Below are 24,428 nucleotides of genomic sequence, written 5' to 3' on the forward strand. Positions count from 1 at the left end.
TACCAATCACCGCGCTTCAGAGAGTTATCTACTCCCTCAAGTCCTCCGGTAGATGTGAAAAATTTCCTGGACATTATCACTGCTGCAGCCATCGCTATCAATAGGGGGAAAAGGCCGATTTTGTAGATGTCATCCGAAACGCGAAATCATCCAAAGCGTTGAGCCCACACGAAATCTCAGTCACAATGCTTAAGCCACTGGATGAACCGAGATTGAGTATTTGACAAGTGCTTCGAATTTGAAAAGTGAACAGGGTGGTTCCACCACTTAAGCTAGACCGATTTCCCTCCTGTCGCCAGTAGCGAAGATTCTAGAAGTTTTTTCCCAATTGCCCTACTTCAGTATGTATTTCGGAAAATGCACATATCAGTCGAGGAGTGAACCAGATTAGGCAGGGTGGCTCTTGACCTATCAAAGGGCTTTGACACATGTCAAGCTGTTCGAGGACATGAAGACGTATTTACTCCAGCCGTGTTTGGAACTTTGGAAAATCAACTATATGTGTGGATGTCAGTCGTTTGCGGAATATAGGAAAAATAAGTCAAAGCTCCGTAAAGTGAAACAGGGAGTTCCCCAATGTTTGGTGATATCTCCGGAACTGTTTAACGTCTAATAATAATAATTGTACTACAAACATCCCAGAGTGAGACTTCCGTCATATCAATGCGTGCACCCCGATTCATATTACCTTAGTGATATGGGACATACTGTTTATCGTCGTGTCCGAACGGCGTGTCTTAAGACATCACTTGTAGATAAGTTTTACATGGCTGAAATACTCAGGAAATTGTTAAAATCTAACCTTTTGGCAGACGGCATAGATATGTAATGTATGCGGAACTGGCAACGGGTCCTCTCATATATGTGACATATGTGGTAGGTTAAATATCTAAATCGCCGACTTAGAGCACTTCTTCCATCCGAGAAAAATAAAAAAAGTCCGCTTCTAAATCTACTGCCACTGCTGAAATGAGGCTCCCCTAACATATTGTCGATGCCGTCCTAATTCCGACCACTACCCCATGTTACTTACTTAGCTGGCCCATTACAGAACTGTTTAGTGCTTCGCTTTCTGGAATACCGCGCCTTGTCATCTCTTCATCCACTTGTTTGCGCCATCAATTCTTTGGCCTGTCAATTCTGCTTGCACCGCCATGTGGCCTTTTTAGCGGTTAATCATCGCTCATTCATATTATATGGCCTAGCCAACGCAATCGCTGCATCTCGATGCGTTTAACTATATTGATGTCGTTGTATAGCAGATACAGCTCGTGGTTCACACGACGTCGATATTCACCGTCAACGCAGATTGGTCCGCAGATTTTTCGAAGAATTTTTCTCTCAAACACGCCAAGCACTGCCTTATCTGCTTTCGCAAGTACCCGTGCTTCGGAACCATACATCAGCACGGGTAGTATCAGTGTTTTGTAAAGCGTTATTTTTGTTTGACGAGTTGTGGCTTTGTTTTTGAAGTGCTTACTTAAGCCAAAGTAGCATCTGTTAGCCAATACAATTCTTTTTTTATTTCAGAACTGATGTCGTTTGTTGTGTTTACGGCGGTGCCGAGATATACCAAGTCTTTTACTAGCTCAAAATTATAGGAACCAACTTCAACATTTGGTCCGATCTCAATGGACGCATTGCGCGTCGACACCATCAACTTGGTCTTCCCGCCGTTCACCGCCAGACCCACTTTAGCAGATTCTCCATCGACCTTCGTAAAGGTATCGGTTACTTCTTTTACTGATCGTCCCATGATGTGTATATCATCAGCGTAAGCAAGTAACATGTGGCTATTGGTGTAGATTGGGCCACTTCTTTTGACGTCTGCCTCTCGTATAACCTTTTCTAGCAGGATGTTGAAAAGATCACGCGAAAGGCTGTCTCCTTGCCTGAAAACTCGTTTGGTAGCGTAGCGGGCTGTCGAAGGCTGCTTCATAATCGACAAAAAGATGGAAGGTGTCGATCTGTATCTCTTGGGACTTTTCCAGGATTTGCCGCAGGGTAAATATCTGGTCAATGGTGGACTTGCCAGGTCTAGAGCCGCATTGGTATGGTCCAATTATTTCGTTGACCATGGGATTTAGTCGTTCGCACAATATCCCTGACACTATCTTGTAGGTGATAGAGAGAAGACTTATGCCCCTATAGTTGGAGCATAAAGTCTTATCTCCTTTCGTTCTACCCCATGTTACTGTGTCTAATGTTCGATAGCATGTTAAACTCGTCTGCACAAGCCCCAGCAGTGGCAGAATATTCAAACCTGTCGGAATGCCGTCCTGGGAACTGCAGCAGGGTGCCCGCTTATGACACCATTTGATCATCCTCCTGAGGATGCGAAGTTTTTACATATGCTTCAGCACAAGATGTCGATGCGGTACCTTTTAGCTGTTACCGCCCTGAGCCACAGTCTTGAGGACAGGCTTCCCCAGCCCAGACATCTCATGAGAGGAGAGAGAGATCTAAAGGTATAAAGGAGGACTTCTAGATCAACGAGCCTATCAGGGAGTCGTGGATAGCATTCACATTGATACAGAACATCGACAGTATTTGGGTCACTACTTCATACAACACTTCTTTGTTACAACACTATAATTTTATTCTTTAAACTTCTCGCGATATTCGCCCCAATGTTCCAAAATCCTCGCCCAAATTGTATACATAGCAATATAAGAATGATTAGGAAAAATTTAACGAACGGCATCATATCCACTCATTAGTTTATATTGTTTATTTAGATCAGTGAGTGATCAGTGGACAAAAAAGTGTTGCTTGCACTAGCGCAGCTTGTGTGTCAAGCTAATGGTAGTGGTTTTGTGCTATCTGCCTAATTTTGAAAGCAGCAATGTCTTGGCCATCAGCGTTTTAGATTATCACGTTTATTTTGCTCATTTCGTCCATTTAGCTCCTCTCGCCTTTACGCAAGACTTTACTTCTTTACTAAGCACACAGCTTAACTCTGATTAGCACATAGCTTTAGTCTGTTCTGGTTACTCTTTACTTTGATTGCGCTAACGGTTTTATTTCTCAGTCGGAATTACAACTCAACTCACCCATCAGCTACTGTTCCGATCGTTGATGCATGAAGGTTCTCCAATGTTCACTCGAAATGCTAACCGAAACACACATACAAACAGACGTATGAATGTAAACAACCAATGGGACAGAAATTTTGTATTTGTTGGAAATTTGACTTAAATAAAGTGGACTTAATAAATTTAAAATTCTTGAATTAATGGAAATTCATCCAAATTAACTTAAATCCACCAGTTACTTTCGTAACAATATGCTTGAACCCCTTAACGACTTCTAACGATATCGAAGTCAGCAGTAAATAGGTTTTTGTTAAATATTAATAAATATTTGTTGATACCATTATTCATAAAAGAAAAATATTAATTAATCAACCTCTTATTTATTTGCAGGTATGTTTGAAAAACTTAATTGTGTTTTGAGTAAGTACCTGTACAAGTCTTTGTGTGTTGTAAAATCATTTCCTTTTTATGTGCGAACCACCTCAACTTTTTGCAAAGCAAAAGTTCAACAAGGACATTTAACCTTACCCTTTTTACCAATCATTCTTTTCAATTGTGGCTTCAATCATCATTAATCATTGCCAATAATTGCTTTACAAATAATTTGCTTATTTTTAACACAAAGGAAAACAACCATTTCTCCTTTGGTTGTTGGTTTTTATTACCGCCAATTAGTCGCATACAAGAGTCTCGCTCGATACGCAAGGCAACCCCCAACAAAATAACCATAATTTAGAAAGACTTTTGTTAAAAAAAGAAAATATTTCCCAGAAGAAGAAAAAAATAAAGCAGAACAAAATTACGAGAAATAAAACGTTACGACATTACAAACAAAACAAATGTGACACCACCCTCAGAACATTTAAAAAAGAATTACATTTTTATGGCTTTCGGAATTAAAATCAAGGAGGAGAATAAAGTAAAATGGTAAATATGAAACATGGGGAATTCTTTTTCTCGAATGATGGAGGAAACACAAAATAAGGAGCATTAAAAGAAATATTAAAGGAAAATAACATATTTTGGAGATTTTTATATGGAAACTTATTAAATAACAATGAAATTGATATTGGGTTTGAAAACAACAACCTTTTTGAATTAGAAAACTACACGCAAAATACATCGACATAAAAAAATAACCTTTAAAAAACTGCTCCACAAAACTCTATCACCCCCCATCTACCTATCTTAGTTGTTTTGGTTTTCCCTTGGGAAAATCGCTTTACTGCAGCTGTCATTGCCATCGTTTTGTCATTCGATGCTGTCAACCAATAATATTGAAACACTAAAGCCATAACGATACAACTTCATTCTTTTGAAATTTTTCTTTGAAGTTTATTCGCGTACGTGTGTTGTATTCTCCATTCTCCAGATGGTTTCATTTTATTCCATGGTGTCATGTGTCAAATGTTTCAAAGTTTTCCTATGAAGGAGAAAATATGAAAAGGAAAATCTTAGGAAACAAAACAAAATCACAACATGTGTTTCATCGAAAAATATTCTTATAAAGACAGAAAAATATTCTATGAAGGAACTTTGCTTTGGAAAGACAGAAAAATATGCTTTACAGGAACCATGCTTTTGAACGTCAGAAAAATATTCTTTGAAGTAACCATGATTTTGAAAGCCAGAAAAATATTCTTTAAAAGTAACCACGCTTTTGAAAGTCAGAAAAAAAGTTTTTAAAAGGAACCACCCTTTGAATGTCAAAAAATTGTTCTTTAAAAGGAACCACGGTTCTGATAGTCTATGAATAATATTCTTTAAAAGGTTCCACGCTTCTGATGGTTTATGAAAAATATTATTTAAAAGGAACTACGTTTCTGAAAGTTTAAAAAAATTATTCTGTGAACGGAACCACGCTTCTTATAGTCTATGAAAAATATTCTTTAAAAGGAAACGCGCTTTCGAAAGTAATAAAAAAATATATTTAAAAGGAACCACGCTTCTGATAGTCTATGAAAAATATTCTATAAAAGGAACCACGCTAAAAGGAAACACACACTGTTAGAATATAGAAAATATTCTTTAAAAGACACCACGCTTTTGAAGGACAGAAACATATTCTTTGAAGGAACCATGCTTTTGAACGCCGGAGAAATATTCTTTAAAAGGAACAACTTTTGATAGTAAAGAATGTTCTTTAAAGGGAACCACGCCTTTTTGAAAGCCAAGAAAATATTCTGTAAAAGAAACCTTACATTGGATAATTTACAACAAATGTTCTTTAAAAGGCACCACGCTTTTTTTGAAAGCCAAGAAAATAATCTGTAAAAGGAACCTCACTTTAGAAAATTTATGGAAAATGTTCTTTAAAAGTTAAGAAAATATTCATTAAAAGGAACTCCGCCTCTGACAGTCTATGAAAAATATTCTTTAAAAGGTTCCACGCTTCTGATGTTTTATTAAAAATATTATTTAAAAGGAACCATGAAAAATATTCTGTAAACGGAACCACGCTTCTGATAGTCAATGAAAAGTATTCTTTAAAAGGAAACACTCTTCCGAAAGTAAAAAAAAATGTTTAAAAGGAACCACGTTTCTGATAGTCTATGAAAAATATTCTTTAAAAGGAACCACGTTTCTGATAGTCTATGAAAAATATTCTTTAAAAGGAACCACGTTTCTGATAGTCTATGAAAAATATTCTTTAAAAGGAACCACGTTTCTGATAGTCTATGAAAAATATTCTTTAAAAGGAACCACGTTTCTGATAGTCTATGAAAAATATTCTTTAAAAGGAACCACGTTTTCTGATAGTCTATGAAAAATATTCTTTAAAAGGAACCACGTTTCTGATAGTCTATGAAAAATATTCTTTAAAAGGAACCAAGCTTCTGATAGTCTATGAGTTTATGAAAGTTTTTGGAAAATATTCTTTAACATGAACTACTCCTCTGATAGTCTATGAAAAATATGTCTTTTAAAAGAAGCACGCTTGTGTTAGTCTATTGAAAATATTCTTTAAACGGAAATACGCTTCTGGTGGTCTATCAAAAAAATTATTTAAAAGGAACCACGCTTCTGATAATCTATGACAAATATTTCGTAAAAGGAACCGCGCTTCTGAAAGTCTACGAAAAATATTCTTTAAAAGGAACCATGGTATTCCATGGTGTCATGTGTCAAATGTTTCAAAGTTTTCCTAAGGAAGGGGAAATATCAAAAAGAAAATCTTAGCTTTTTGGAAACAAAAATATCATAACATGTGTTTCATCGTTGTTCTTTAAAAGGAACCACACTTTTGAACTTCCAAGAAAATATTCACTAAAAGGAACCACGCTTTTGATAGTCTATGCAAAATATTCTTTAAAAGGAACCACGCTTTTGATAGTCTATGCAAAATATTCTTTAAAAGGAACCACGCTTCTGGTAGGCTACGGAAAATATTCTTTAAAAAGAACCACGCGTCTGAAAGTCTATGGAAATATTCTCCAAAATGAACCACGCTTCCGAAATACTGTGGCAAATATTCTTTTAAATGAGCCACTACTCAGATAGTCTATGAAAAAAAAAACACTTTTTGAAGATTCACGCTTTTTTAATCAATGGAAACGCTTCAGTTGGTCAATGGAAAATATTTATGAAAAGGAACCACGCTTCTGTTGGTCAATGGAAAATATTCATGAAAAGGAACCACGCTTCTGTTGGTCAATGGAAAATATTCATGAAAAGGAACCACGCTTCTGTTGGTCAATGGAAAATATTCATGAAAAGGAACCACGCTTCTGTTGGTCAATGGAAAATATTCATGAACAGGAACCACGCTTCTGTTGGTCAATGGAAAATATTCTTGAAAAGGAACCACGCTTCTGTTGGTCAATGGAAAATATTCTTGAAAAGGAACCACGCTTCTGTTGGTCAATGGAAAATATTCTTGAAAAGGAACCACGCTTCTGTTGGTCAATGGAAAATATTCTTGAAAAGGAACCACGCTTCTGTTGGTCAATGGAAAATATTCTTGAAAAGGAACCACACTTCTGTTGGCCAATGGAAAATATTCATGAAAAGGAACCACGCTTCTGTTGGTCAATGGAAAATATTCATGAAAAGGAACCACGCTTCTGTTGGTCAATGGAAAATATTCTTGAAAAGGAACCACGCTTCTGTTGGTCAATGGAAAATATTCTTGAAAAGGAACCACGCTTCTGTTGGTCAATGGAAATATTCTTGAAAAGGAACCACGCTTCTGTTGGTCAATGGAAAATATTCTTGAAAAGGAACCACGCTTCTGTTTGTCAATGGAAAATATTCTTGAAAAGGAACCACGCTTCTGTTGGTCAATGGAAAATATTCTTGAAAAGGAACCACGCTTCTGTTGGTCAATGGAAAATATTCTTGAAAAGGAACCACACTTCTGTTGGCCAATGGAAAATATTCTTGAAAAGGAACCACGCTTCTGTTGGTCAATGGAAAATATTCTTAAAAAGGAACTACGATTCTGTTGGTCAATGGAAAATATTCTTGAAAAGGAACCACGCTTCTGTTGGTCAATGGAAAATATTCTTGAAAAGGAACCACGCTTCTGTTGGTCAATGGAAAATATTCTTGAAAAGGAACCACGCTTCTGTTGGTCAATGGAAAATATTCTTGAAAAGGAACCACGCTTCTGTTGGTCAATGCAAAATATTCTTGAAAAGGAACCACGCTTCTGTTGGTCAATGGAAAATATTCTTGAAAAGCAACCACGCTTCTGTTGGTCAATGGAAAATCTTCTTGAAAGGGAACCACGCTTCTGTTGGTCAATGGAAAATATTCTTGAAAGGGAACCACGCTTCTGTTGGTCAATGGAAAATATTCTTGAAAAGGAACCACGCTTCTGTTGGTCAATGGAAAATATTCTTGAAAAGGAACCACGCTTCTGTTGGTCAATGGAAAATATTCTTGAAAGGAAACCACGCTTCTATTGGTCAATGGAAAATATTCTTGAAAATGAACTACGCTTCTGGTAGTCTATGAAACTATTCTCTAACATGAACCACGCTTCTGATAATCCATGAAAAATGTTCTTTAAAAAGAACCTCGTTTCTGCAAGTCTATGGAAAATGTTAGTTAAGAAAGGAAACGAAGGGATTCGTTCGTTGTAAGCGATTTCAATTGTATTATTATATCTTAACGATTTTAGGTGCTTGATATAACACATAAAACATAATTCCCGCGTTGGGCGCCAGTATACTGAAATGGTTTGAACGAATGCAAATTGTAATCAGTTTACAATAACTTATAGTAAACTAAAATATTAAATAGTCAATACCAATTTGCCACTTCATCTTCACACTGCCGTCTGAAAAATAAAAAAAAAAAAACAACTCCCCAATAATTTTGTCACCTTCATAGAATAGAATTTCATAGTTTACAATATTTTTCGCACATGTTCAAATGGCCTTCATTCAAGTCAGATGTTCATGTTCACATGTGACTCCACCATAGAATGTGGGGGGAAACAAGGAATAGTGGCGGTGATGGTGGTGGTGGCAGAACAACATATCCAACAATTTAACTTCAATGAAGATAGACATACAGACCGAGAATGCTGGACAGACACATAGAAAACATATAACACCCTGTACTCTGAGCCAGAACAAGTTTTTAAGTATAATGCGATGCAATAAATTAAATACAGTCAAAACATGTCATAAACGAAATGAAATTGAAACAGAATACAAATCTCAACAAGCAGCACAAGGCAAAGGAGTCGAATGAGCACTATGACATGACACACTCTTGGGAAAACTGGAGGATAGCACTAAGTGAAAATGACAAACATAATCGAAAGAGACATAATAATTTTTATTTAATAATAATTCTACACTTGACTTGATATATTGGAATGTGTGTATGAACGTTGTGATATGTTCAGGGAAAACTAGCTCCCAAATGGGAAAAAAATGTTTTTTTGTATTACGAAAATATTTTAAACTTGGAAAGTAAAGTAAGAAGAGTTTGCAATGTGTCAGATTTTTGTTAACGACTTGAGTGAAAGTTATTTTAATTCTTTTGATACACTTTTGACTATGCAAAACATTCTTTAAAAGGACCAGCTCTTTTTTATAGTACATGGAAAAATATTCACAAAAAAATCCAAACTTCTGATAGTCTAGGGCAAACATTCTCTAAGAAGAACAACGCTTTTGAAAGTAAAAAAAAAAAAATTCTTTAAAAGGAACAACGCATGTGATAGTCAATGGAAAATATATTTTAAAAGGAACCACACTTCTAGTAGTTTGTGGAAAATATTCTTTAAAAGGAACTAAGCTTTTGAAAGTCTATGGGAAATATTCTTTAAACGAAATCACCCTTGTGATAGCCTATGGAAAATATTCTTTAAACGAAACCACGCTTGTGATAGTCTATGAAAATATTCTTTAAAAGAAACCATGCTTCTGATTGTCTGTCGAAAATATTCTTTAAAAGAAAGCATGGAAACTATTCTTTAAATGGAACGGCACTTCTGATAATCTATAGAAAATGTTCATTAAAAGTAACCACGCTTTTGATAGTCTATGGAAAATATTCTTTGAAAGGAACATCGGTTTTGAAAGTTAAAAACAATATTCTCTAAAAAGAACCACGCTTATGATAGTCTATAGAAAATATGCTTTAAAAGGAACCATCCTTCTAATAGTCTGTGGAAAATATTCTTGAAAAGGAAGTACGCTTTTGAAAGTCTATGAAAAATATTCTTTAAATGGAACGACACTTCTGATAATCTATAGAAATATTCATTAAAAGGAACTACGCTTTTGAAAGTCTATGAAAAATATTCTTTAAATGGAACGACACTTCTGATAATCTATAGAAATATTCATTAAAAGGAACTACGCTTTTGAAAGTCTATGAAAAATATTCTTTAAATGGAACGACACTACTGATAATCTATAGAAATATTCATTAAAAGGAACTACGCTTTTGAAAGTATATGAAAAATATTCTTTAAATGGAACGACACTTCTGATAATCTATAGAAATATTCATTAAAAGGAACTACGTTTTGAAAGTCTATGAAAAATATTCTTTAAATGGAACGACACTTCTGATAATCTATAGAAATATTCATTAAAAGGAACTACGCTTTTGAAAGTCTATGAAAAATATTCTTTAAATGGAACGACACTTCTGATAATCTATAGAAATATTCATTAAAAGGAACTACGCTTTTGAAAGTCTATGAAAAATATTCTTTAAATGGAATGACACTTCTGATAATCTATAGAAATATCCATTAAAAGGAACTACGCTTTTGAAAGTCTATGAAAAATATTCTTTAAATGGAACGACACTTCTGATAATCTATAGAAATATTCATTAAAAGGAACTACGCTTTTGAAAGTCTATGAAAAATATTCTTTAAATGGAACGACACTTCTGATAATCTATAGAAATATTCATTAAAAGGAACTACGCTTTTGAAAGTCTATGAAAAATATTCTTTAAATGGAACGACACTTCTGATAATCTATAGAAATATTCATTAAAAGGAACTACGCTTTTGAAAGTCTATGAAAAATATTCTTTAAATGGAACGACACTTCTGATAATCTATAGAAATATTCATTAAAAGGAACTACGCTTTTGAAAGTCTATGAAAAATATTCTTTAAATGGAACGACACTTCTGATAATCTATAGAAATATTCATTAAAAGGAACTACGCTTTTGAAAGTCTATGAAAAATATTCTTTAAATGGAACGACACTTCTGATAATCTATAGAAATATTCATTAAAAGGAACTACGCTTTTGAAAGTCTATGAAAAATATTCTTTAAATGGAACGACACTTCTGATAATCTATAGAAATATTCATTAAAAGGAACTACGCTTTTGAAAGTCTATGAAAAATATTCTTTAAATGGAACGACACTTCTGATAATCTATAGAAATATTCATTAAAAGGAACTACGCTTTTGAAAGTCTATGAAAAATATTCTTTAAATGGAATGACACTTCTGATAATCTATAGAAATATCCATTAAAAGGAACTACGCTTTTGAAAGTCTATGAAAAATATTCTTTAAATGGAACGACACTTCTGATAATCTATAGAAATATTCATTAAAAGGAACTACGCTTTTGAAAGTCTATGAAAAATATTCTTTAAATGGAACGACACTTCTGATAATCTATAGAAATATTCATTAAAAGGAACTACGCTTTTGAAAGTCTATGAAAAATATTCTTTAAATGGAACGACACTTCTGATAATCTATAGAAATATTCATTAAAAGGAACTACGCTTTTGAAAGTCTATGAAAAATATTCTTTAAATGGAACGACACTTCTGATAATCTATAGAAATATTCATTAAAAGGAACTACGCTTTTGAAAGTCTATGAAAAATATTCTTTAAATGGAATGACACTTCTGATAATCTATAGAAATATCCATTAAAAGGAACTACGCTTTTGAAAGTCTATGAAAAATATTCTTTAAATGGAACGACACTTCTGATAATCTATAGAAATATTCATTAAAAGGAACTACGCTTTTGAAAGTCTATGAAAAATATTCTTTAAATGGAACGACACTTCTGATAATCTATAGAAATATTCATTAAAAGGAACTACGCTTTTGAAAGTCTATGAAAAATATTCTTTAAATGGAACGACACTTCTGATAATCTATAGAAATATCCATTAAAAGGAACTACGCTTTTGAAAGTCTATGAAAAATATTCTTTAAATGGAACGACACTTCTGATAATCTATAGAAATATTCATTAAAAGGAACTACGCTTTTGAAAGTCTATGAAAAATATTCTTTAAATGGAACGACACTTCTGATAATCTATAGAAATATTCATTAAAAGGAACTACGCTTTTGAAAGTCTATGAAAAATATTCTTTAAATGGAACGACACTTCTGATAATCTATAGAAATATTCATTAAAAGGAACTACGCTTTTGAAAGTCTATGAAAAATATTCTTTAAATGGAACGACACTTCTGATAATCTATAGAAATATTCATTAAAAGGAACTACGCTTTTGAAAGTCTATGACAAATATTCTTTAAATGGAACGACACTTCTGATAATCTATAGAAATATTCATTAAAAGGAACTACGCTTTTGAAAGTCTATGAAAAATATTCATTAAATGGAACGACACTTCTGATAATCTATAGAAATATTCATTAAAAGGAACTACGCTTTTGAAAGTCTATGAAAAATATTCTTTAAATGGAACCACACTTCTGATAGTCTATGGAAAATATTCTTTAAAAGGAACCACACTTCTGATAGTCTATGGAAAATATTCTTTAAAAGGAACTACGCTTCTGATAGTCTATGGAAAATATTCTTTAAAACGAACCACGCTTCTGATAGTCTATGGGAAATTTTATTTAAAAGAAGCATCCATTTTGAAATTAAAAAACAAAATATTTTTTAAAAAGAATCACGCTTGTGATAGCCTCTGGAAAATATTCTTTAAAACGAACCCAGCTTCTGATTGTCTATGGAGAATACTCGTTAAAAGGAACCCCGCTTCTTTTAAAGAATATTTTCCATAGACTATCAGAAGCGTGGTTCGTTTTAAAGAATATTTTCCATAGACTATCAGAAGCGTAGTTCCTTTTAAAGAATATTTTCCATAGACTATCAGAAGTGTGGTTCCTTTTAAACAATATTTTCCATAGACTATCAGAAGCGTTGTTCATTTTAAAGAATATTTTCCATAGACTATCAGAAGCGTGGTTCATTTTTAAGAATATTTTCCATAGACTATCAGAAGCGTGGTTCATTTTAAAGAATATTTTCCATAGACTATCAGAAGCGTTGTTCATTTTAAAGAATATTTTCCATAGGCTATCAGAAGCGTGGTTCATTTTAAAGAATGTTTTCCATAGACTATCAGAAGCGTGGTTCATTTTAAAGAATATTTTCCATAGACTATCAGAAGCGTGGTTCATTTTAAAGAATATTTTCATTAGACTATCGGAGTTGACTCACCTTTTAATGAATATTTTCCATACCCCCATTATTAAAAGTCTTCTTTTGCAATAGTTTGGATTTACCGAACAGATTTATGGCGTTCCGGCTAACTTAAAGTTAAAAGTGATGATTGAATTTCAAGGAGGAGCTTCTTTGCTTTAACTTTCAATGTAAAAAATATATTTTTAATGCCTCCAAATTGGTTTATTTTGCGTTTTCAAATCCATCAGATAGTAAAATAACACATATAATAATGGCCCTTAGACTATCATAAGCGTGGTTCCTTTTAAAGAATATTTTCTTTAGACTATCGGAGTTGACTCACCTTTTAATGAATATTTTCCATAGACTATCATAAGCGTGGTTCCTTTTAAAGAATATTTTCCATAGACTATCGGAGTTGACTCACCTTTTAATGAATATTTTCCATATACTATCGGAAGCGTGGTTCCTTTTAAAAAATATTTGCCATAGACTATCAGAAGCGTGGTTCCTTTTAACGAATATGTTCCAATCAGAATCGTGGTTCCTTTTCACGAATATTTTCCATGGACTATCATAAGCGTGGTGCTTTTTAACGAATATTTTCCATAGACTATCAGAAGTGTGTTTCCTTTTACAGAATTTTTTCCATAGACTATCACAAGCGTGGTTCCTTTCAATGAATATTTTATATAGGTTATCACAAGCGTGGATCCTTTTAAAGAATATTTTCTATAGACTATCACAAGCATAGTTCCTTTAACAGAATATTTTCCATAGATTATCAAACGCATGGTTCATTTAAAGAATATTGTTCATAGACTATCAGAAGCATGGTTCCTTTTAATGAATATCTTTCATGGACTATCAGAAGCGAGGTTCTTTTTAAAGAATATTTTTCATAGACACATTTTCAGAAATGTGGTTCCTTTATGAGAATATTTTTCATAGACTATCAGAAGCGTGGTTCCTTTTAAAGAATATTTTCCATAGACTATCTGAAGCGTGGTTCATTTTAAAGAATATTTTCCATAGACTATCGGAAGCGTGGTTCCTCTTTGAAGAATATTTTCCATAGACTATCAGAAGCGTGGTTCATTTTAAAGAATAGTTTCCATAGACTGTCAGAAGCGTGGTTCATTTTAAAGAATATTTTCCATATACTATCAGAAGCGTGGTCCCTTTTAAAGAATATTTTCCATAAAATATCAAAAGCGTAGTTCCTTTTAAAGAATATTTTCCGTAGACTATCAGAAGCGTGGTTCAATTTAAAGAATATTTTCCGTAGACTATCAGAAGCGTGGTTCATTTTAAAGAATATTTTCCATATACTATCAGAAGCGTGGTCCCTTTTAAAGAATATTTTCCATAAAATATCAAAAGCGTAGTTCCTTTTAAAGAATATTTTCCGTAGACTATCAGAAGCGTGGTTCAATTTAAAGAATATTTTCCGTAGACTATCAGAAGCGTGGTTCAATTTAAATAATATTTTCCATAGACTGTCCGAAGCGTGGTTCAAGTAAAAGAATATTTTCCATAGACTGTTGGAAGCGTGGTTCAAGTTAAAGAATATTTTCCATAGACTATCAGAAGCGTGTTTCCGTAGATGATAATTCAGAGACCTCCGTTGGGCGCCATTATACACTATTTAAAGTTTATGTTCAGATAAAAGGTCTATAGATGAGAACAGCTTTTAGGAAACTTTTTTGTGGCATTTTCACTTTCTTGTTCTCTCCCTCTACCCCAGTGAGAAGGAAGTCCCAAATTCCCAGCCTTTTTTTCTTCGCATCCATTGTTTTTTTTGTGGTCAAGCAGACAAAAAACTGAAATAACGGAAAACCAGTTATTAAAAATTATGTGTCTGTGTCTACAAAATATGCAAATATTAGGACCTTGCGGTTTTGGAAAACCAACTACAAGAAAAAAAAACAAAACGCCAAGCAAACAGAACCACAAAAAATAATATGACGTCGCAAATGTCTCTGTTATTGCCCAAAAAACGTCGGTCGTCGTCTTGTACTTGTCATATCATGCAGTGGTTATAAACAATCAATTTAAACATATTTGTGACTGGATGACAAGAACAAAAAAAAACTGAAAAAACTTCAGAGGAAAGGCTAGCCAAAAATTGTCGAAAAAAAATATACCTCCCTTTTTTGGTTGGTGTCTACGTGACATTGCCAAAATTTTTGTGAGAAAGACAAAATACAAAAAAAGCGCAAAAGAACGAGGTGCCACAGGAAAAATGGCTAACAATAGGTAAGCTGTTCCTATGTTTCTGTCTTTTTTTCGAAGTTGAGACGTCTGTTATGCCCTAAAGGGAAATACTACGATATAACGGCGGCATGCTCTTATAGTAGGTCTAATATGGGGATGGGGAAATGACGTACGTTAAGTTTATTGAACTAAAAGCTCTGTAGGTTGTTGTTGCTGCTGTTGAGGTTATAAAACATTTACCATCAGATCACGTGACTCAATTAAATGCGATTTAAAATGTAAGAAATTAAATTGAAATTTGCTGTACGTTGCAAAAATGTATTTTCTTGCGTTGCTGCTTCTTGTACATGGCAATCTAAGAAAAAATATCTATTAAAAAGAGATATTCTATTGAAAAGATGGTCTAGGAGTACGATATTTATAACTTTATATGCCAAAAATAACATTTCTTTGGAAAAAGTTTAGCTGCCGCAGTTGTGGCGCATTTGGTGTGGTTGGTTGGTTCATTGAAGAAAATCTCCAAATCCGCTGAGTAATGTTTGCATCTTTTTTACCAGAAGCTATCTGGCGGGCTTGTGTGCATTGTGCGTGCCAGCCAGCAAGTTTTTCCTTCCAAACATGTCTTTTTCGTTAACATTTTCTTTTTCTCTTTTTGTACCGTTTCGTCATTTTGATCTAAATAATTTAAGCGTTTGTTTTTCTTCACTTTGCCGGTTGGTTGTTTGTTTTGTAATTTGCTTAAAATAGCATGTAAACAGGACAGACAGACGGATGGACGGACGACTAGCAAAAAACGAAACGCACAAAACGCAACGACAGATGGTTGGTTGGTGTTTGCTTCGAATAACTTAAAGATAACAACGCCAATGCAAACGAAACGAAGAAGACGAAAAAAAGTCAAGAGGAGGAAAGATCTATGGATAACGGATGCACCTAAAAATTTGCAAAATACAGTGCAAGAATTTTTTCAGTATTGGAAGGAGTGCCGGGAAAAATGCTTTCCACTTCATGACGCATGAATTTTGCACGTCCCGTTTAAATATACCTGTTTTAGGAATGCTCATTGCGTCTATAGTCTGTTAAACTCCCTAAAATTGCAACATAGAGCCAACACCATGTGCTAGTGACATTTAACAGATTGCAAAATTATTCCTTGGAATTGTTTCTCTTTTGTTTTGTTGCCATTTTGCTAGAATTTTTGAAATTGTTTTCCGAATACATTTTAGCAAAACAAAAATATTTAAATGACTACTACAATTGCGGACTATCAGAAGCTTGGTTTATTTTAAGGAAAATTTTTTCTACTGTTAGAAGCATGGTTAATTTAAAAAATATTTTTTCGTCAGTCAGAAAAGTGGTTCCTTTTAAAGAATATTTATTCTACCGTGAGAAGTGTGGTTCCATTTTAAAGAATATTTTTTTTTTTCGACCATCAGAAGGTTGGTTAATTTTGAAGAATATTTTTCGTCCTTCAAAAGCGTGTGCATTTTCCACGGCTATCAGAAACGTAGTACAATTTAAAGAATATTTTCCATAGATTAGCAGAAGCGTGGTTCAATTTAAAGAATATTTTCCATAGACCAACAGAAGCGTGGTTCATTTTAAACAATATTTTCTATGGACCAACAGAAGCGTGGTTCATTTTAAACAATATTTTCTATGGACCAACAGAAGCGTGGTTCATATTAAAGAATATTTTCTATAGACCAACAGAAGCGTGGTTCATTTTAAAGAATATTTTCCATTGAGTATCAAAATTGTGGTTCATTTTAGAGAACCTTTTTCATAAATATTATTTAAAATTAACAACACTTGTGTTGGTCTATGGAAAATATTCTTTAAAATGAACCACTCTTCTGATGGTCTATGGAAAATATTCTTTAAAATGAACCACGATTCTGATGGTCTATGGAAAATATTCTTTAAAATGAACCACGATTCTGATGGTCTATGGAAAATATTCTATAAAATGAACCACGCTTCTGATGGTCTATGGAAAATATTCTTTAAAATTAACCACGCTTCTGATGTTCTATGGAAAATATTCTTTCAAATTAACCACGCTTCTGTTGGCCTTCGGAAAATATTCATTTAAAGGAACTACGCTTCTGATGGTCTACGGAAAATATTCCTTAAAATTAAACACGCTTCCGTTGGTCTATGGAAAATATTCATTTAAAGGAACTACGCTTCTGATGGTCTACGGAAAATATTCCTTAAAATTAACCACGCTTTTGATGGTCTATGTAAAATATTCTTTAAAATGAACCACGCTTCTGATGGTCTACGGAAAATATTCCTTAAAATTAACCACGCTTTCGTTGGTCTATGGAAAATATTTTTAAAAATCAACCTCGCTTCTGTTGGTCTTTGGAAAATATTCTTTAAAATGAACCACTCTTCTGTTGGTCTATGGAAAATGTTCTTTAAAATGAACCACGCTTCTGAGGATCTATGGAAAATGTTCTTTAAAATGAACCACGCTTCTGAGGATCTATGGAAAATATTCCTTAAAATTAACCGCGCTTCCGTTGGTCTATGGAAAATATTTTTTAAAATCAACCACGCTTCTGTTGGTCCATGGAAAATATTCTTTAAAATGAACCACTCTTCTGTTGGTCTATGGAAAATGTTTTTTTTTTAAATGAACCACGCTTCTGTTGGCCTATGGAAAATATTCCTTAAAATTAACCACGCTTCCGTTGGTCTATTGAAGATATTTTTTAAAATCAACCACGCTTCTGTTGGTCTATGTAAAATATTCTTTAAAATTAACCACGCTTCTGTTGGTCTATGGAAAATATTCTTTAAAATTAACCACACTTCTCTTGGTCTATGCAAAATATTCTTTAAAATTAATTAATTTCCTTAAAATTATCCACGCTTCCGTTGGTCTATTGAAAATATTCTTTAAAATCAACCACGCTTCTGTTGGTCCATGGAAAATATTCTTTAAAATGAACCACTCTTTTGTTGGTCTATGGAAAATGTTTTTTAAAATGAACCACGCTTCTGTTGGTCTATGGAAAATATTCCTTAAAATTAACCGCGCTTCCGTTGGTCTATGGAAAAAATTTTCATCAGAAGCGTGGTTCATTTTAAGGAATATTTTCCATAGACCAACAGAAGCGTGGTTCATTTTAAAGAATATTTTCCATAGACCATCAGAAGCGTGGTTCATTTTAAAGAATATTTTCCATAGACCATCAGAAGCGTGGTTCATTTTAAAGAATATTTTCCATAGACCATCAGAAGCGTGGTTCATTTTAAAGAATATTTTCCATAGACCATCAGAAGCGTGGTTCATTTTAAAGAATATTTTCCATAGATCATCAGAAGCGTGGTTCATTTGAAAGAATATTTTCCAAAGAACAACCGAAGCGTGGTTCATTTGAAAGAATATTTTCCAAAGAACAACCGAAGCGTGGTTCATTTGAAAGAATATTTTCCAAAGAACAACAGAAGCGTGGTGCATTTAAAGAATGTTTTTCAGAAGCGTGGTTCATTTTAAAGAAGCGTGGTTCATTTTAAAGAAGCGTGGTTCATTTTAAAGAAGCGTGGTTCATTTTAAAGAAGCGTGGTTCATTTTAAAGAAGCGTGGTTCATTTTAAAGAAGCGTGGTTCATTTTAAAGAAGCGTGGTTCATTTTAAAGAAGCGTGGTTCATTTTAAAGAAGCGTGGTTCATTTTAAAGAAGCGTGGTTCAATTTAAAGAAGCGTGGTTCATTTTAAAGAAGCGTGGTTCATTTTAAAGAAGCGTGGTTCATTTTAAAGAAGCGTGGTTCATTTTAAAGAAGCGTGGTTCATTTTAAAGAAGCGTGGTTCATTTTAAAGAAGCGTGGTTCATTTTAAAGAAGCGTGGTTCATTTTAAAGAAGCGTGGTTCATTTTAAAGAAGCGTGGTTCATTTTAAAGAAGCGTGGTTCATTTTAAAGAAGCGTGGTTCATTTTAAAGAAGCGTGGTTCATTTTAAAGAAGCGTGGTTCATTTTAAAGAAGCGTGGTTCATTTTAAAGAAGCGTGGTTCATTTTAAAGAAGCGTGGTTCATTTTAAAGAATATTTTCCATAGACCATCACAAGCGTGGTGCATTTAAAGAATGTTTTTCAGAAGTGTGGTTCATTTTAAAGAAGCGTGGTTCATTTTAAAGAATATTTTCCATAGACCATCACAAGCGTGGTGCATTTAAAGAATGTTTTTCAGAAGTGTGGTTCATTTTAAAGAAGCGTGGTTCATTTTAAAGAATATTTTCCATAGACCATCACAAGCGTGGTGCATTTAAAGAATGTTTTTCAGAAGTGTGGTTCATTTTAAAGAAGCGTGGTTCATTTTGAAGAATGTTTTTAAGAAGCGTGGTTCATTTTAAAGAATGTTTTTCAGAAGCGTGGTTCATTTTAAAGAATATTTTCCGTAGACCATCACAAGCGTGGTGCATTTAAACAATGTGAAGCGTGGTTCATTTTAAAGAATATTTTCCATAGACTTTTGGAATATTTTCAATAGACTTTCAAATGAATTTTAGTCATTTTAAGCAAAATATTATCTAATCCTCTTAGAAGACTAATAACCTGATTTGAATAATATTTTTTGAATTATAAGTTAATAATTTTCAAAATATCTTAACCCCAGAATACTTTTAGGCACATTTGCATAACAAAACCACTGCCTACTTTTGTCGTTTTTTTTTTGTTAATCTGCCGAAGTAACAAATTATCTTTAACGATGAAAGTCAGCACGTGTTTTGCTTTAACATTAACGCGCATTCAAACCTTATCTTGGTATCTCCATCTACCATAAAAATCTTTATCTACCTACCAAACAAATCATAAGTTTCCCGTTATCATAATAACCGGATATGTTGAAGCAGCAACCCTTATTTTTCAATGGTTAATAACCTTTAACCTTTTGAGTGCAGTTATCATTTTGGGAAGCAAACGTTCAAGAATGTTGAAATTTTTGGGTATACGGGGGAAAATATAATCAAAATAAGCACAAAAACTATTGGTTTACCCTTTCACGTTTCGTTGATGATGTGGTTGTGGATCAACGATTGCCCTTCTTATCCTTTAATTTTAGAATTTTTTGGGGGAATTTTTCATTTTATTTATTTAATTTTTTAGTGGTTGAAGTTATAAGAGTTTTCTTTTGTCTGGTAAGCGTTTTTGTTTCTTTATCAAAATATCCCTCGGTCTGGATCTCCTCTAACTCTTGAAAATTTCTTTGTATAGAACTTTTGCTCAATTGATTTGATTTCACAATTGAAATGTTAAATGAAAATATTTGGCCATGACCAAACCATAAGCATATTTTATCCAAAGTCAACAATAGCAAGAAACCACAAGTTAGTTCAGTTAATGAAATACCAAACTTGCAAGTTTTAGATATTTGTTTAAGTTTGTATAAACTTTAGTTCTCTCTTTCTATTTAAGCAGATAGTTTATTTTCTATTCCCACTTAACACATGCAAGTTTAGTTTCATTCCTTTCGACCACATGCTTCAATGCTCCTCCCACAAGGAGTTTTTTGCCTCATTGTATTTCAAGCTTTCTTCGTCTTTTTTCTGTAACTTTTATTCCTAAGGTTTCTTCTTCTCATAAGTTTGTGGTTTATTGTTAAATTTCCTTTTTGGGGTTGCAGATTAACGACAACACTATTCGTAAGTAAGAATTCAAGTCTTTATGGTGAAATCCTTGGAGGAACTTGGGAAAATCTTATAGTGTCAGTATTTAGAGGAGGAAGTGGAAATTTGAAAACAGTAAAAACAGGATTTATTTGAAACCTTCGTCGTAACAAAAAATGCATTTCCACATGAGTTATTTCTGTTGTGGGGTAGTTGACTCCTAAAATTAAATAATAATAAATCAGCGTCTAGTAGTGGGCCTAAATTTTTCAAAATGTTAACAGATATTCTTTGAAATTTTCACGATTGCTGTTTTGGAAATAAATCACAACCCCTAAAAATATCAAATTAAATCGCGATTTATTTAAAAGGCGATCCGGCGATTTTTTTGTTTTTTGATTTTTCTCATCTATAAACATTGTAGTTTCAGAATCCGCAAAAACTTCCAAGGTGTAAGCACCTTCCATTTAAAATTGTTTCAAGAGCACCGTGAAATATCATTAAATAAATGAACGGTTATTTGTTACTCAAAATTTTTTTTAAAAAAATTCTTTACAATTGGACACCGAAAAAAATATTTTTTAAACAATTCATGATTATCTGTCACTAAAAAACATTATGCTAAAAAATTCACGATTATTGAAAATATTTTTTAGAAAATTCAGGATCATAAAAACAAATGAGCAAAGGCTATACTCGGGACGGGGCCGACCATGTAATACCCTACACCACTACCCCTGTGCATAAGATTTTCACTGGTAAACATTTCTTTTAGGGAATATAATCCGACTACCACCAAAAATAATATGCCTCTTTCTCTCTGGGACCCCCATAAGCAACCAAACTTTCGTGACCATCCGATCAAAATTACGACCTGTAGCTTGATTGTAAAAAATGGAAGAATTGGATGCATTACCGACTATTGTGGTATCTCCCTTGTTTGACCACCTTCGCCAACCTGCTTTGCACCTTTGCAATGTAAAGGTAATATTTTCTTCGTCAATTGACAGATTTTTCCGTTGGAATACCCCTACTAGAAGCCAATATATTCACAAAGAATAAAACTTTGAATTAGTTTCCAAATGAGTTTTTCCCCATTCCGACCCCTAAATATTATCCGACTATCACCAAAATCAATAGGCTTCTTCCTCTGTGGGACCCGCATCAACTCCCAAAATATACGTGACGATCCGATCAAAATTACGACCTGTAGCGTGATTACAAACAAATCGGAAAATGGGATGCATTATCGACTATTGCCATATCTCTACTATTTGACCACCTACGACAACCTAATACATCGCTGGAAAGGTGATATTTTCTACTTTCCTTGCCAGGTTTTGCTTTTGATATACCTCTTAAAGAAACAGAGATATTGGCTTTGAAATAAAATGTTGAATTTTCTCCAAATAAGTGTTTGCCTATTCCGACCCCTAAATATTATCCGACCATCACCAAAATCAATAGGCTTCTTCACCTGTGAGACCCCCATTAACCCTCAAATTTACATGACGATCCGATCAAAATTGCGACCTGTAGCGTGATTTCCAAAAAATAGAAAAATGGGATGTATTACCGACTATTGCGATATCTCCGTCATTTGGTTACCTACGCCGACCTAGTTTGCATCATTGTACAGACGGGATCTTTTACTTTCATAGTCAGTCTTTGCTTTTGGAAAATTTTCAACCAAAGCTGTGATATTCGTCAATATAATTAAAATCGCAAAAATGAAAATTGGGGTTTTATTTGCTACTATTGCGATATCTTCGTTGTTTGATCACCTACGAGCACCTACTTTACATCATTAGAAAGGTGATATTTTCTGCTTTCATTGTTAGGTTTTGCTTTTGGTATACTCCATATAGAAGCTGAGATATTCGCTTTGGAAAAAAAACATTGTCTTTTTATCCACCTAAGTTTTTTGCCCTTTCCGTCCCCAAAATATTATCCGACCATCACCAAAATCAATTGGCTTTTTCCCCTCCGGAACCCCCATCAACATCCAAAATTTCGTGACGATCCGATCAAAATTGCGACCTGTAGCGTGATTACAAGGTTTAGATGGACAGACGGACAGACGGACGGACGGACGGACGGACTGACGGACGGACACACATAGCCAGATCGACTCAGCTCGTCGAGACATTCATTTTGGTATATACAAGTATGGGTCTACGACCATTATTTCGATGCGTTACAAACTTTTTGGCCAAAACCAACTTATAATACCCTCCCCACATAGTGGTGTAGGGTATAAAAATTCTTTAAAAAATCCACGATTATTTAAAAAAAATCTTTAAAAAATCCACGATTATTAAAAAAATGTTCTTTAAAAAATCAGTGATTATTAAAAAATGTTCTTTAAAAAATCCATGGTCATTAAAAAAGATATTTTTACAAGATCCACGATTAATAAAAATATTTTTTTATAAATCCAGGATTTAAAACAGTACTTTAAAAAAGATCCACGAGCATAAAAAATCTTTTATAAAGAATTCACGATTATAAAAAAATATTTAAAAAAAATCCACGCTTATATAAAAAAGTCCACGATAGTTTTTAAAACAATCCACGATTATTAAAAAATATTCTTTAAAAAATTCACGTTTGTTAAAAAATTTCCTTTAAAAAAATCCACGATTATTGAAAAACATTCTTTAAGTAATCCACGATTATTAGAAATATTCTTTAAAAATCCACGATTATTAAAAACTATTTTTTAAAAATCCACGATTATTAAAAAATATTATTTAAAAATCAAAGATTATTAAAAAACAGAAATATTCTGAAAAAACTCCACGATTTTTAAAAAATATTCTTTAAAAAATCCACTATTATTAAAAATAGACTTTAAAAAATCCACGATTATAAAAAAATATTCTTTAAAAAATCCATGATTACTAAAAACATATTCTTTAGAAAATACTCGATTATTAAAAACGCATTCTTAAAAAAATCTAACCTTCAAAGAATCCAAGATTACTAAAAAAATATCCTTTAAAAAACCCACGATTACTAAAAGAGTTTTTATAAAAATCCACCATTATAAAAAATATTTTATAAAAAAATCCACGATTATTAAAAGATATTTTATAAAAATCCACGAGTATTTAAAAATAATTTATAAAAAATCGCGATTATTAAAAAATATATTATATAAAAATCCACGATTATTAAAAAATATTCTTTAAAAAATCCACGATAAGTAAAAAAATATTCTTAAAAAAATCAACGATTATTAAAAATATTTTTTAAAAATCCACGATTATTCAAAACTATTTTTTAAAAAATCACGATTATTTAAAACTAACTTACTTAGCTGGCCCATTACAGAACATTTGTTCCATAGACCGAACTAAGAAAAGATCTCCAATTCTCTCTATTTGTTGCTTCGCACTCTGGAATACCGCGCCTTTTCATCTCATCATCCACTTGTTTGCGCCATCTATTCCTTGGGCTGCCAATTCTGCGTGAACCGCCAAGAGGTCCGTATTTATACGCCTTTTTAGCGGGTTCATCATCGCTCATTCTTATGATATGGCCTAGCCAACGCAATCGCTGCATCTCGATACGTTTAACAATATTGATGTCGTTGTATAGCAGACGTCGATATTCACTGTCAACGCAGATTGGTCCGTAGATCTT

The 24,428-nt window shown here is 33.3% G+C and overlaps 1 protein-coding gene across 6 annotated transcripts in view; it reads left to right on the top strand.

Moving 5' to 3' along the window:
- LOC141393987 (uncharacterized) overlaps window positions 1–24,428 on the top strand; it is a 402,117-nt gene that overhangs the window by 128,991 nt on the left and 248,698 nt on the right. For 2 of the 6 annotated variants that reach the window (XM_073967672.1, XM_073967669.1), the window contains exon 3: window positions 3,426–5,330. The exons of the other annotated variants lie outside the window; for them this stretch is intronic. In XM_073967672.1, coding sequence (XP_073823773.1) covers window positions 3,426–3,455 — 30 coding nt within the window. In that variant the 3' untranslated portion in view covers window positions 3,456–5,330. Of the gene's footprint in view, window positions 1–3,425; window positions 5,331–24,428 lie in introns of those variants that run through there. 6 annotated transcript variants of the gene reach the window in all.

This window comes from Musca autumnalis, unplaced genomic scaffold, assembly GCF_047663935.1.
Source record: "Musca autumnalis isolate F117 unplaced genomic scaffold, ASM4766393v1 scaffold_2, whole genome shotgun sequence".
Classification (NCBI taxonomy): Eukaryota; Metazoa; Arthropoda; class Insecta; order Diptera; family Muscidae; genus Musca; species Musca autumnalis.